Source organism: Nannobrachium achirus (genome assembly GCF_963921795.1).
Source record: "Nannobrachium achirus genome assembly, chromosome: 7".
NCBI lineage: Eukaryota > Metazoa > Chordata > Actinopteri > Myctophiformes > Myctophidae > Nannobrachium > Nannobrachium achirus.
In genome coordinates, this window is record NC_137816.1 from 59859323 (window position 1) to 59873169 (window position 13847).

At 44.1% G+C, this 13847-nt stretch overlaps 1 protein-coding gene across 1 annotated transcript in view; it reads left to right on the forward strand.

Moving 5' to 3' along the window:
- LOC308288878 (neural-cadherin) overlaps window positions 1–13847 on the forward strand; it is a gene marked incomplete at both ends in the record, with an annotated part of 433302 nt that overhangs the window by 223985 nt on the left and 195470 nt on the right. Inside the window, 4 exons of the mRNA XM_080730353.1 lie at window positions 4486–4606; window positions 7980–8142; window positions 10911–11579; window positions 13135–13326. Of these exons, the coding sequence (XP_080586479.1) occupies window positions 4486–4606; window positions 7980–8142; window positions 10911–11579; window positions 13135–13326 (1145 nt within the window). The remainder of the gene's footprint in view (window positions 1–4485; window positions 4607–7979; window positions 8143–10910; window positions 11580–13134; window positions 13327–13847) is intronic.

The following is a 13847-nucleotide window of genomic DNA, read 5'->3' on the forward strand; positions in this document are numbered from 1 at the left end:
TGATGATTTTCCCTATAGCCTAACCTCTGAAATCACCCCCACACCCGGGAGAGCCAAACAGTGCAGGGAAACAAATAAGGCTCTCAGTTTATTGGTGCAAAGATGGTCAATACATAGTGCATTACTCTCTCTCTGTCTCTCTCTCTCTCTCTCTAGATCTCTATCCTCATTTTCTCTCTGTACAGTACATATCTTTCTCTCTATACAGTATATCTATCTATAAATGCGAGAAGTCTCTGCGTGCGTGTCTGCGTGTCTGTATGTAATCCGCGTATCTCGAGAACCGTTCGTCCCACCGGCTTCAGATTCGGCACGCGCGTTCCGCGGCGCGGAGTGCAGTGCCGGGCCTCGACCCGACCCGATGCGCTGTTTTCGGAATCTCCTTATGCGGAGCTGATCAGGCTGTTCCGGATGAAATCGGCGCAAGCGCTGACTCATTGTGACATCACTTCATAAAAGGCTCCTTCGGGCGGCCGAGCTTCTAGTATCCTAAATGGCAAATTTCTCCAAAAGTCTGCTGCATTCCCTTTGAAATGCATTGGCGGAATCCACTCTCACAGGTAGAATATTATTCCGGAATCCGGTGTTCCTTACAACGTCCGTAATTCAAAATGTACTTGAGTAAAAGTACAAAAGTATTGGTATCAAAATGTACTTAAAGTAACAAAAGTGTAAGTACTCATCGTGCAGAATGCCTCGTTTCACACGTTTTCAAATGCATCAAATGTATACAAATCTTTTGAAAATGGCAGATCTACAAGCTCACAATGCGTCAAGTGAGCTTGATTCACCAAACCTGTACTAAAGTACAGTACTTACGTAAATCTACTTAGTTACAGTACTTCCCACGGCTGTGTGAGGGGGAGGCACTGTCTTCCCCACAGGCACTCCTTCCCTACAGTGCTCCGCAGTGATCAGACAACATACAAATTCATGCGGTACACAACTCCCTCACGCACGCACACACAACTCCCTCACGCACGCGCACACACACGGGGTGGTCCTGTGATGAGTCTATCGCGAGGAGGCGGATCGTTTCTTCTCATTGGTGGCGGGGAGGCGAGGAAATTTGGTGGACTCTTTTACTGAGAATTGGAACGAGTCTGTTTGTATGTACTGTACCTGTGTGTGTGTGTGTGTGTGTGTGTGTGTGTGTGTGTGTGTGTGTGTGTGTGTGTGTGTGTGTGTGTGTGTGTGTGTGTGTGTGTGTGTGTGTGTGTGTGTGTGTGTGTGTGTGTGTGTGAGGGAAACACAAGAGAGGAGGAGAGGGAGGCGGAGCTGCATATCGCTGTTGTCGGGTGGAAACCTTGTATGTCCAAAACCGTTGGTTTCGTATTTTTAATTAAAAGAAAATATTTTAAAAAAGTGAAAATGGCCGATCTACAAGCACACAACGCCTCGCACCGCGAGGCGTTGTGTGCTTGTAGATCTGCTATATTCACTAGTCTTGTGCGACAGTCTTGTATGATGAAGCGAAAAAACGTACAATTATGAAACTTCTGAGATACGAGGTTTCTGCCCGACAGTGAGGATATTACGGTACATTCATCATAGTGGGGAGCAGTACTGTACACCGCACACCTCTCTGTGATGAATCACCCTCTGCTGCACAGGAACACACACACACACACACACACACACACACACACACACACACACACACACACACACACACACACACACACACACACACACACACACACACACCCCCCGCGGATGCATTAACGAGCAGCCCTCCTGCCGTATGTAGTGTTCATGTACAGTACATGGAAATACAGACACGTGAACAGTGGTGGGAAAGGTACTCACGTTCTTTACTTACAGCACGTAAGTAAAAGTATCAATACTGCAATGGAGACTCTGTTACAAGTAAAGGTTCTGAATTCAAAATTGACTTGAGTAAAAGTACAGAATTATGTATTGGCATCAAAATGCACTTGAAGTACCGAAAGTAACAGTACTCATTGTCGATTTCAGGGTTACGTATGAAAATCTTTTGAAAATAGACGATCTAGATCGGCAATTTTCAAATGCATATGGGATTGCAGTGGTTAATGCCTGTTTTGTAATAAGAATCAAAATCTGCAAAGTAACTAGTAACCAAAGTGCTCAAAGAAATGTATAGTGGAGTAGAAGTAACACATACCTCAAAATTTTACTTACAGTAAGTACAGCACTTGAGTAAATGTACTTACAATGTTACTTTACACCACTGCACGTGAATACCCCTATGCACATTGCACAACCACATGTGCACACATGCACACACGCACACACACGCACACGCGCGCACACATGGGACATGGCTGTCTGAGGCAAAATGGTCTGTCCTCAGATAAGGGTCATGGCTACCATTGAAGTGCCGGTGGAGTGGGAAGAAAGTAAGTGGGAGAGAGCGGTGGGGGCAGGTGGGGGTTAGGGAGAACGTGAAGATGAATCTACTTTGACGTATCTATAAAAGCGTTTAAATGTTGTGCTCCTGCAGCGTATTAGCACTCTCGTATGCTTTTAACAGAGCCGGCGGCGGCGCGGGGAGAGAAGATCTCTCTTCCATTCCCTTTCGATTCATCAAGCCGAGGAACTGTTAGTGACATCCTAAAGCCTGCATTATTTTTGCTATTGTTCTCTCTCTCCCTCCCCATCTCTCGCTCTATCTCTGTTCCTTCGAGTCTATTACACTTTTTAACTCATTACCTCTTCATCTCTCTCTCTCTGTTCTCTTCTTGTCAGCATAAGAGCTTTGGTAAAGCACCCAGGGAGACGGGTTGCTGCTTTTAAAAAAGGGAGCGCAGCTGGTGAAAAACATCCATTTACTCTTCATTTGTTTGTTTGTTTTATTTGTTGTTCCACCACTACTCCCCTGTGCTATCCCCCCCACCCACCCCTCCACCCCCATCTCCTATGGGTCTCAGCAGTTTTCTAAACACACAGAGGGGGGGCTTAGGGAAGACAGGATACACAGGCATTTATCCCCTAATGCCTCATTGGAAATGCCAACAGACAGACGGTACAAAACGGTCTGGATTAGTGTGTGTTCTGCGCTCCGCTTCCTCTACTTTCATCTCGTTAATAAGCTGCGAATCCCTTCTTGTCTTCGGAGAGTTTTCTCCCTTCCTCTTTCATATGCGTGCAATGGGTGGTGGATATAGCAATGTCGATTTAAAATGCAGTCCTAGGATTTCTGTACCCCGCCGGTAATTGCATTGAAGGAGATCGTTTTGTTGATCAGTGTCTAATAGACTTTATTAAGCCTGCTTGGAATAACGAGAGACAGAGATTAAGTGAGGTGGGGCGGGACAGTTTGGCGACAGGGCACTGATGCTTAGCGATACAAATCGTGGACCTCTCCTATAATGAAGAATTAATTATTCAATGAAAAAGAATGAATCCAACCCGTTATTGATGGCTATCGTTATTGTCTGGTATCGTTAAAAAGGGCCCTTATCAAATGGCTCTTATGGCTATGAGACTATTTGTGCAAGAGCCATTTGTTGTCTTAACTGGATAGACAAAATTCAATCGAGGATAAATTGCTCCTTCCCTTTTATGGAAATGTTAATTAAACCAAAGAAGTCTGTGAAAGAGTTCTACTTATTAAAAGTGTCTTAATGAGGTAGTTAAAAAAGCAAGCTACACCATCTTTCTTTTTGTTAAAGTCACCATATTGAGTTGTTGTTTGTGGATTGGATTGGTAAAATGTAGTTTCTCATTTTATAGATCAGACTGCCAGGTGAGATTTGTGTGTCACGAAACACCTGTGTGGCGATGTTTATGTCTTTAATGGAAGTGTTCAACTTAGTTCACCTAAAGCCCAAACCACACCATGTCACACCAATGCAACTCCTTGCAACTGCCATTCGGGATAATGGTTGCGAGTACTTGCATGCAACCGTTTGGTTGAAAGATTACACGATGGTCACCAGCTGCAACATCAATGCAAGTCTCTTGCAGCAAACTGCTAGTTACTGTACATGCATGTAAGGCTGAACTAGTGAACCAAATGATCTCATTATGATTTCAATTCATATTTTAAACCTTAATGTGAACATGCAGCAAATGAGTGGCTACTGGCGTTGTTGTCTCTGGACATTTTTGGGCTTTCCTGCGGCCTCATCACACTAAAGACTAAAAAAAAAAAATACAGCCGCTGCCCCTCTTCTTATGAACCTACACCTGATGCTATCTATTAACAGACATAGATTGGAGGAAAGCTCCGGGTAATGGCACTGTCATCCCGTCCAGGAGGGAGTACTCGGTGCTTGAACTTGTTCACCCAATCTGTTTTCACGTCACTGAAAAACCAGAGATAAGCTTCCGTGCCCCGTGTGGGGCCAGGCTCGGCTCCAACACGACGCTCCCTTTGCTCAGCTCTTTCAAGCATCAGCACATTAACCCTGCTAACCCATTGCACTACATCTAACGGAAGGTGCCGCGCCGCGCATCCATTCATCAGTCACAACTTCCATCTTCTCCCTCCTCCTTCAGGTGCGAATGCTAAGCTGCGCTACCAGATAACATCGGGGAACACGGGAGGTGTGTTTGACGTGGAACCAGAAGTGGGCACGATCTTTATCGCTCAGCCTCTGGACTATGAGCAGAACAAGAGGTAGGAGCACGGTGGAACGGTAACCACCCAGAACATTGTTTTTTTTAATTTTATTTTTTTATGAGAGTTTATGAATTTTCTACGGATCACGGATAGGACAAATTAATTCATGTGTAAACATGAGATAAAATAACAATCACAGTTCTTACACGTAGATGACACAGTACAGTACTTAATTGAGCTTTGTGTCAAACTCCTACCTGTGTGTGTATGTGCGTGCGTGCGTGCGTGTGTGTGTGACACACACACGCGCACACACACACACACACACACACACACACACACACACACACACACACACACACACACACACACACACACACACACACACACACACACACACTTGAAATGTTTATTTATGTCCATATAAAGAGAAGTACAAGAATGTCTAGTACAAAGGACATATTAAACCATGCCAGTTCTCGCCTGTCTATGGGAGAAGTGATAACTACCTCCTTCTCTGGCCTCTTGAAAGGTGAGTTTTCAGGGCAGTTTTGAAGACTACATGTTTTAAGGGAGGTAATCAAGGAATTCCATACCTGGGTAGCAGCAGTGTAGAAGGAGAATTTACCCATATTTGTCTTTTGGGTTTGTGTTATCAGATCATTGTGTGCGCTCCCTCTGGTGTTGTGGCTGTGGGTGTCGCTAACTTTTTGGAGATGTTTGGTCAGATATGCGGGTACTGAGGGGATGGAGGGCAAGTAGCTAATCAGTTTGCTTTGGGAGGTTTGACCTCATGAGTACATGAGGTGCAAGTGTAGTCACAGTGGGACTGAGATGAGGGCCCCGGCGAGAGTCCTGAGGGCACTTTAGTTGACAAAAGTGGAGATTCTGCCCAGAGATCTTGTTCAAATTGAGTGGCTTCCTATAATAGCTGAGTGGGTCCCAAACCTTTCAGCTGGAGACCAAGATGTTTGCCTGGAATCCAAACAAGGGAAAATAGCAGATCTACAAGCGCACAACGCACTACTTCCTAAACATTTGTTTTTTCTAAATTATCTAATTTCTTTGATTAGACTTGTATTTCTTCTACTTACTGAAAAAAATCTTTAAATGTGTTTGTTTTAATCCATGAAAATCTTTGCTTTTTTTTTTATGTTTTTTTTTTTTTTAATGTTTTGAAATAATAATAATAATTAAAAACTAAATGTATGAAACACTGTTTGGGAAACAGTGGTTCAGAGAACACCACAGCCTCCTACTCTTCAGGCCTCCACACACTGCAGTAATCGGCGCGCTGCCACCTCCACCCAAACCACCATCTGGTTCTTTACTCTGGTATTGATCAAATTCTATCATTGTTGTTGCAGGTTCTGTTCAGTCTTTATTGCACGCTGTCTGCTTCATGGTGCCTTCTGCCAGGAGGGCAGAGAGCTTCTTAATAGAGCCATACCCCCATACATACATTCTATGTTTAGGTTGTCGATAAATGTTTGTACTTATGTTTTTGTTTTTGTTTTTTTAAATCATTTTCTCCCCAAATACAGTATTATATATTGTTGCTTTCAGGTGGAAAACCAATCAGCTATATTTTCGTCCATGCCTTACCCCTCATCCCTAAACCTCTTTGCCTTTTTTTTTACTATTTTGAAAAAAACATTTTAAAATACTTCAAATAGCCAAACTACATCAACATGTGAGCTTGTAGATCAGCTATTTGAACATTCTCAAAATGTTTTCAAAATATGGCAAAAAAAAAAAAACGCTTAGGGGTAAGGCATGGACGAAACTAGAGCCTCCAAAACGTACTTTTCAGGATTCAAATTTAAAAAAGAACAAAAGTAGCAGATCAGTAAGCTCAAAACGTGTCGCTTCGCACAGCATTTTGCGCTTGTGGATCTACGGCCTTGGATGCTTTTTTGTGACTCTGTAGGTGATTAAATAGGGCGTTAATTTACGAAAAAACACAAAAAGTTTGAATATGGAGATAGGTGGTTTCTGCCTGACGGCAACTGTGTGTGCACGTGTGTGTGTGTGTGTGTGTGTGTGTGTGTGTGTGTGTGTGTGTGTGTGTGCGTGTGCGTGTGTGTGTGTATTGTTGTACATGCTTCTCGTCAGTGGGTTGAGCAATTAATCTCAACGCACACAGGCATTGACCATTAGCATATATATACAGTGACAAAGCCTTTCTCATAATGAAAGCTGTTTATTAGCGTTTTTGTGTAAACACAAGAGATTGGCAGTTCGGTCAGTTAACAACATGGCATAACAACATACAACAACATGTGTTGCAGTATTATATAGCATTATATGTTGGATTTAAATCAATTTGAACGTCAACGAGGACAATATAAATTGAGTGTAGCCCGAAGCTTCGTCTTACGTTTTTTTCAGAGATGTTGCACAGTCTGCTCATAGAGATTTTCATTTAGAGTGTTAATTTTTTTGCAACACACCCTCGCAGTGTCTCTCTTGTATCGTATGCATGTGGGAAAAATTGTCATAATTTGCATTTGACCCCATTCACAGAACATATGCCAATCTCTCCATCTCTAATGCAGTCACTGTGTGAGAGAGAGAGAGAGAGAGAGAGAGAGAGAGAGAGAGAGAGAGAGAGAGAGAGAGAGAGAGAGAGAGAGAGAGAGAGAGAGAGAGAGAGAGAGAGAGAGAGAGAGAGAGAGAGTGCAGGGGCGTCAATTGGGTATGGCAGGGGTATGCAGCTGCCATACCCTGGGTCCAAGGTATTATAATTATATTCTCCACACTTGTATTCTCCCCATCTTGACAACATGGTATATTCCCAGGTTCTGCAGGTCAGCTGCACAGGTGCAATGCATTATTGTTAATTGTGACACGTTTACTAACATGCCAAGTTTAGCTACACTTGAACAACCGTTCCAGGCTGCAATATCCAGCCCAATAAACCATAGAAACGGGGGTAAAAAATGGACAAAACTAGTTTATTTTTTATTTTTTAGACATTGTGAAAATAGCCGATCTACATGCTCACAACGCCTCGCAGCGGGAGGCGTTGTGGGCATGTAGATCTGCTATTTTCACAATAGAAGCGTGTTATACAAAATGTAATGCCTCTTTTCTATGAGGACTCCCATCTTTGCCATACCCTAGCTTTTGCTGAACTGACGCCACTGAGAGAGAGAGAGACAGAGAGAGAGAGAGAGAGAGAGAGAGCACTTTTGTCTGTTTTTTACAGGCCAGAATCTCTGGAGGGATTCACATTTTCCAGTATCTGTCATTTAAAAAAAGGTGGTAATTACATGCCTCATGGGACCTCAATCTGTCTGTGGCAGTGTGTGTTTGTCTGAATGGGAACCGGAGTCTAAATTTGGACATGACCGTCGTCGGCACAAATCAGCGTTGTTAGGCAACGGTTTCTCTGTGTGAGGAGAAAAAAAAAATGTCTTTCTTTCAGGTACAAGCTCCATGTCCTGGCCTCGGATGGCAAGTGGGAGGATTACACGACGGTTACGGTAAACGTGGTGAACAAGAACGACGAGGCGCCGGTGTTCACCGTTAATGAGTATTACGGCAGCGTCACAGAGGAGTTGGATGGCTCACCAGTGTTTGTGCTGCAGGTATAGTAGTTCTATCGACCCTTCATCTGTATATACACACAACACTCTGTCTTATTGCTCCTGGCAGTCACATGCACACCTTTTAATTGAATTATTACTTTTTATTCTTCTTTTTATTATATGCACAGCAGCCATTTTGGAGAGACGTTGGGTCTCTTCTCACTTCCTTCACAGGTTTTACCAATAATACTAATGAAGGCTCTGTTCCATTCTGGTCAAACAGAGTCAGGGTGCTGATATTGTGCATATTGGCTCACTGGAAACACTCTGCTACACTATGGGTCTCAAAGTGTGGTCCATGCAGGACCCTCGTGGTTCATTGGGGGTTCCATGTGACCCTTTAAAAAGGTGAAACTCTGGTCCAGTTGGTTGTACCAAGTGATAAGTGACCCAACTCCTCTCCAATATGGCTGCTGTGCATATAACCTATTGTCTATTGATTTGAACGCATGGCGATGTGCAGCTGTACACAAGGGGTGAACATGAAAGAAGCGGCCATTCAGAGCTTCAAACAAAGGACTCAGAGGATAAAAGAAACACATCATAAAACATTGCAGCCCATATATACTCTTCAACACAACATCCAAGTCAAATTAGCTTTTAAAAAGAGTATTTGCAGCTGTTGAAGCAGCAACGATTGTTCTCTTACAGATCATGCTCAAATGGTTTTGCCTAACCTCGCGTCCCTCATGTTTGGAACGAATACAAAAACTGGCCTGTGTGATCAGGTTTGGAAAAAAATAGAATCATGTTTTGGTGGTGGGTTCCAGTAGGCGTCGCAATGTTTTTGTTCCCCACATAACGCGGATCAATTAGTTTAGTCTCGCTGGTCGCGCTACAAGTTAGAATAGAAAATGGACATACCAAACGATTATTATACCAAAAGAAACGATTATGCCAAACTAAACACATTGCACGGCACCGGAGGTTCCAGTCGCGGGTCCCGGCCGCCTGATGACGTAAAGTTATTTCCACCCCGACCCGGATCAGAAACGCAGAAAATGGTATTGATCCCAGGATAGGTTTTGTCTAGCCTGCAAACTAGATAAATCTGCCAGTGCTAAAAAAAGAAGAAAAAAAAAAGGCTAGGTTTTGCCAGACCCTGAGGAGTCATTTTATTGCCAATATGAGGTTTCAGCAGTGGATCAAGAATGGGTGCCAGTCAGTTTTGAAACACTTTCAAAATGTGTCCATTTTATCCGTGTTCATCTGTTCAATCTAGACTAATTTAGACTTATTCGATTCCCCTCATAAAACTCGCCAACTCCCTCTCACATAAGACAGCAGCTATGGGCCTTTGGCCTTTGGATGAGTTCGCTTCAGCTCATCAAATTAATTCAAGATTTTATCAAGTAATTACTGTGCAAGCACAGCTAGGTGTGACCCCTAGCTCACATCACTGACCTTCCAACCTCCAAGACATTTAAAATATTGTTAGTATAATTACGGTAGATGAAGTGACATTGCTCCTTGCAGCAGGTATGGGAATGTGTATAGCTTATGAACATGGAACCCATGTGTATTATATTTTAATGTAATAATTATAAAACAAAATGACCCACACACTTATCTGCACTTGCACAATATGAACAATTTATTATTTAACTGATAGGTCACATAGACCTATCAGGCATCTGCCAGGTGCCTGATGAAGGTCTATTTAGGTTGCTTAAGACTTTGTTTCCTAATATAATAATTACCCTAATTGCTGGACTATAAGCCGCACCTGAATATAAGCCGCACCAGCTAAATTTAGAAAAGAAAACAAATCTTTACATATATAAGCCACACCTGACTATAAGCCGCAGGGGTCCTTCTTGCTTCCTGCTTGAGAGCCCCTGGTGGACGTTAGCTGTATAAATCAATATATAAATCCTTGTTAAAGACCATTGTAAAACTAACAAACTGGCCGTTAGCTGTAAAAATCGTTATATAAGCCGCACCTTTGTATAAGCCGCAGGGTTCAAAACATGGGAAAAAAGCCGCGGCTTATAGTCCGGCAATTACGGTATACAAATGGGTTCCATGTCATTCCAGCAAAGCGTCACTGGCAGCAAATGATTTCCCTTTTCAACTAGTTTGTCACAGTGCAATAAGATTTACAAATGTGCCAGATATGACTTAAAATAGGTCACATCTGTCAATGGGAACATGCCACACCGCAGGCTGAAAGCCAAGAGTACTGTTCTATTTTCTCCCTGTCACTCTCATGTCTGCTGGAGTCTCTTTTTATCATCACGTTGTCAGTTTGTCAGTTGCATATGGTGGCGTCATACACTGTGTTTTCTGACTGACTTTTTCAGTTTCAGAGATAGAAAGGTGAAAAAAAAGTCATGAATTATTGAAATGTGTTGTCTTCTACCAACTCTAAGCTTGTGCATGTTCCAGTGCTCCTGCAAAAGGAACATTAGTTCATGTTGGCTTCACATCTCGATGCAATTACCATGCTAGATTGAAACATTCTTGGCCTGCCTGAGGTGATGAGGATGAGTAAGAGGCAGAAGAAAAGTGTTTGTACGTGTCGTTGCCTTGAAACGTTGTGGGCTTGTAGATCTTCTATGTTCGGTTCGGGCCGGTTCTGTGGGCCGGTCTGGGCCAAGATACCAGGGTCGAATTAATGTCCCAGTCCAGCCCTGGGAGTGCTTCAAGTCAAGACATCACTCCAAGTCAGCAGCGTTTCAATAATTAAACTTCATTACCCATCTCCTCTTGTCCTCTCTCTCCCTTTCTCTCCCTTGCTCTCATCCCCCATTCCTTTGATCCTGCAGGTAACAGCATCTGACCCCGATAAGGATGCAGACCAGGAGGCCTTGCGCTACTCCCTACACGGCCAGGGCGCCGAGAGCGAATTCGTAATCGATGAGGTCACGGGCAAGATCTACGCCCAGCGCACCCTGGACCGCGAGGAGCGAGCCGTGTGGCGCTTCGTGGTGCTCGCCACGGACGAGGGCGGCGAGGGCCTGACGGGCTTCACGGACGTCATCATCAACGTGTGGGACATCAACGACAACGCGCCCGTCTTCGCCTGCGCGCCCAGCTGCCACGGGGACGTGGCGGAGAACTCTGCCGCGGGGACGTCGGTCATGGAGATGACCGCCACCGACCTGGACGACTCTGCCGTGGGGCAGAACGCCGTGCTCTCCTACCGGATCGTGGGCAGTCTGGACACCGGTGGTGGTGGTGGCACTGGCGAGGCGGGCCTCTCGGACATGTTCTCCATCAACCCGACCACGGGAACCATCACGGTGTCCAGGAGCGGCCTGGACCGCGAACAGGCGGAGTCCTACTTGCTGGTGGTGGAGGCCAGGGACGGAGGGGGGATGATAGGGAGCGGGACCGCCACCGTCCGGGTCAAAGACATCAACGACCACGCGCCCAGATTCACCGAGCATTCCTGCCTGGCCAAGATCTCTGAGAACGCTGAGCCTAATGCTGAGGTTTTCTTTTTTTCTACATCTACAGAGTAATTTAGTGTTGTTGCCCTAACAGGGCAACAACACTATAATACTTGTCCGACTTTCTTTCATCCATCTTCCCAGATATTTTCATATTTATTTTGCCATCGGGAATCGTGTGCTTGCATTTTGCTAAGATATACGTTATAATTAATTTATATTCATTTATTAGTGAATTAATTTCTCCATTGTCTTGAATGGGAAAATGCAAAAATGTAACTTCCCAAATATGGTGATGACTGACATCATAGATGTCGATGTCATAGACCACATGAGACTGACACAGTTGTCCATATATGGGCTTAATATTGATGACATCAGGGATCTCCATGTGGGCATAAAAGAGACAAGGACTGACACAGAGATCTCCATCACATCACGCTCTGGCTTCACTGTGATGTCACACTGACATAATCCCTTTTATGCCCATATATGGAGTTCCTTGATGTCATCAATATTAAGCCCATATCTAACAGGACTTCATATGGGAATGCATATGGAGGCCATATCGGCCACATACCACACTAACAGAATCCATATATGGCCAAGACAGCCCATATCTGTGTGGCTGGTTCTACAGACAGGGATCTCCATGTATGGGCATAAAAGGGTATGATGTCAGATGTCATAGACGTCATAGGACTTTCACATAATGAATAACTGAGTAAGCATGTTTGGGCTCTCACAGCATATCTCCATATACTGTACATGTATCTCCATATATGGGTAACTGGTCTGATATACATCACTGGCCAGATGGCCAAGAATTGGCGCGACCTTGCATGTCGCCTTGAGGTGTCTTACTAGTAATCTAATAAATGTGTATACAGCTATAAATTGTGCATTGGTTTATAATTGGGACTCTATATACTGTAGTTGGTCTTATCTCCCCCTGGCCTTAAGCAAGACTAATAAAGCTAATAAAGTTGAATATCATCGTTGTCGGGTGGAAACCTTGCATGTCCAAACCTTCCTTTTTTTAAGTTTTAAATTAGTGAAAATAGCCAATCCAGATCGTCTATTTTCGATGAAGTAGGGCTTCAATTTACCCCCCCAAAAAAAATCACATTTGAAAGTTGGAGATACGAATGAATGAATTAACTTTATTTATACAGCACATCTTCACAGCACGAATGCACAGAGTGCTTTACAGATACACAAGCTCTACAGTTGCAGAGAAGACACCAATAAATTAAAAACACCCACAGTAACAGAGAAAACAAAAGAACAGTAAAAACAGGGATGCCTATAAGTGACCAAAGGCCTGTCTGAACATGTGTGTTTTCAGATACGAGGGTTCTGCCTGACAGTGACAACATGATTCATTATTATAAAAAGATAACTATAATTTAATATAAAGTAAATCATCTTTCCTGTCGTGTGTGTGTGTGTGTGTGTGTGTGTGTGTGTGTGTGTGTGTGTGTGTGTGTGTGTGTGTGTGTGTGTGTGTGTGTGTGTGTGTGTGTGTGTGTGTGTGTGTGTGTGTGTGTGTGTGTGTGTGTGTGTGTGTGTGTGTGTGTTGCTTGCTTGCTGTCAGGTTCTGGAACTCTCCGCCGAGGACAGAGACACTGGAGAGAACGCCCAACTGACCTTCAGCGTGGTGGCAGGAGACCAGGAGCAGAAGTTCTTCATGGTCAGCTACCGGCAGGAGCAGCGCGGGACCCTGAGGCTGAAGAAGCGGCTGGACTACGAACGGCCCAGCGAGCAACGCTTCAACCTCACCCTCAAGGTATGAAATAATGGGACCCACTGCCCCAAAACAACCTTCACCCACACCCTCGCTCTGCTATGCGCTCGTCGAGTGCATAAGAGATGACTTAGATCCAACACTGATGTACTGTGTGTCATATTTTTCCCTGTTCGTATCTCTTTGAGAATGAAGCTGCTATAGAGACACGGACATTAAAGTTGTCTTTGTTTCAAAGAAACCCTTTCTTTCTCGTTAAGTTCAGGCGCAGGGCGATGGTGTTATAACCCTATGAAGTACTGTACTCTGCAGCAAAACTTTCTTTTTTGGCAGGTTTACGCTTAACCTGACTCTAACTGATGGGGTGGTATTGAGTTTTTAAGTTAAGTTCACAATACAGCATCCATCTGAGATCGCTCAACGCGGCGAGAGATCGGGTGTGACGCCATCGAGAAGCGCCTGTTGCACTGTAGTTATTTCACTATTCATCATGGCCGCTACCACAAACATGTTGGGGGCAGGGGCGAGGATGACTCAAGCCTCACATGAAAAACAGACACGCG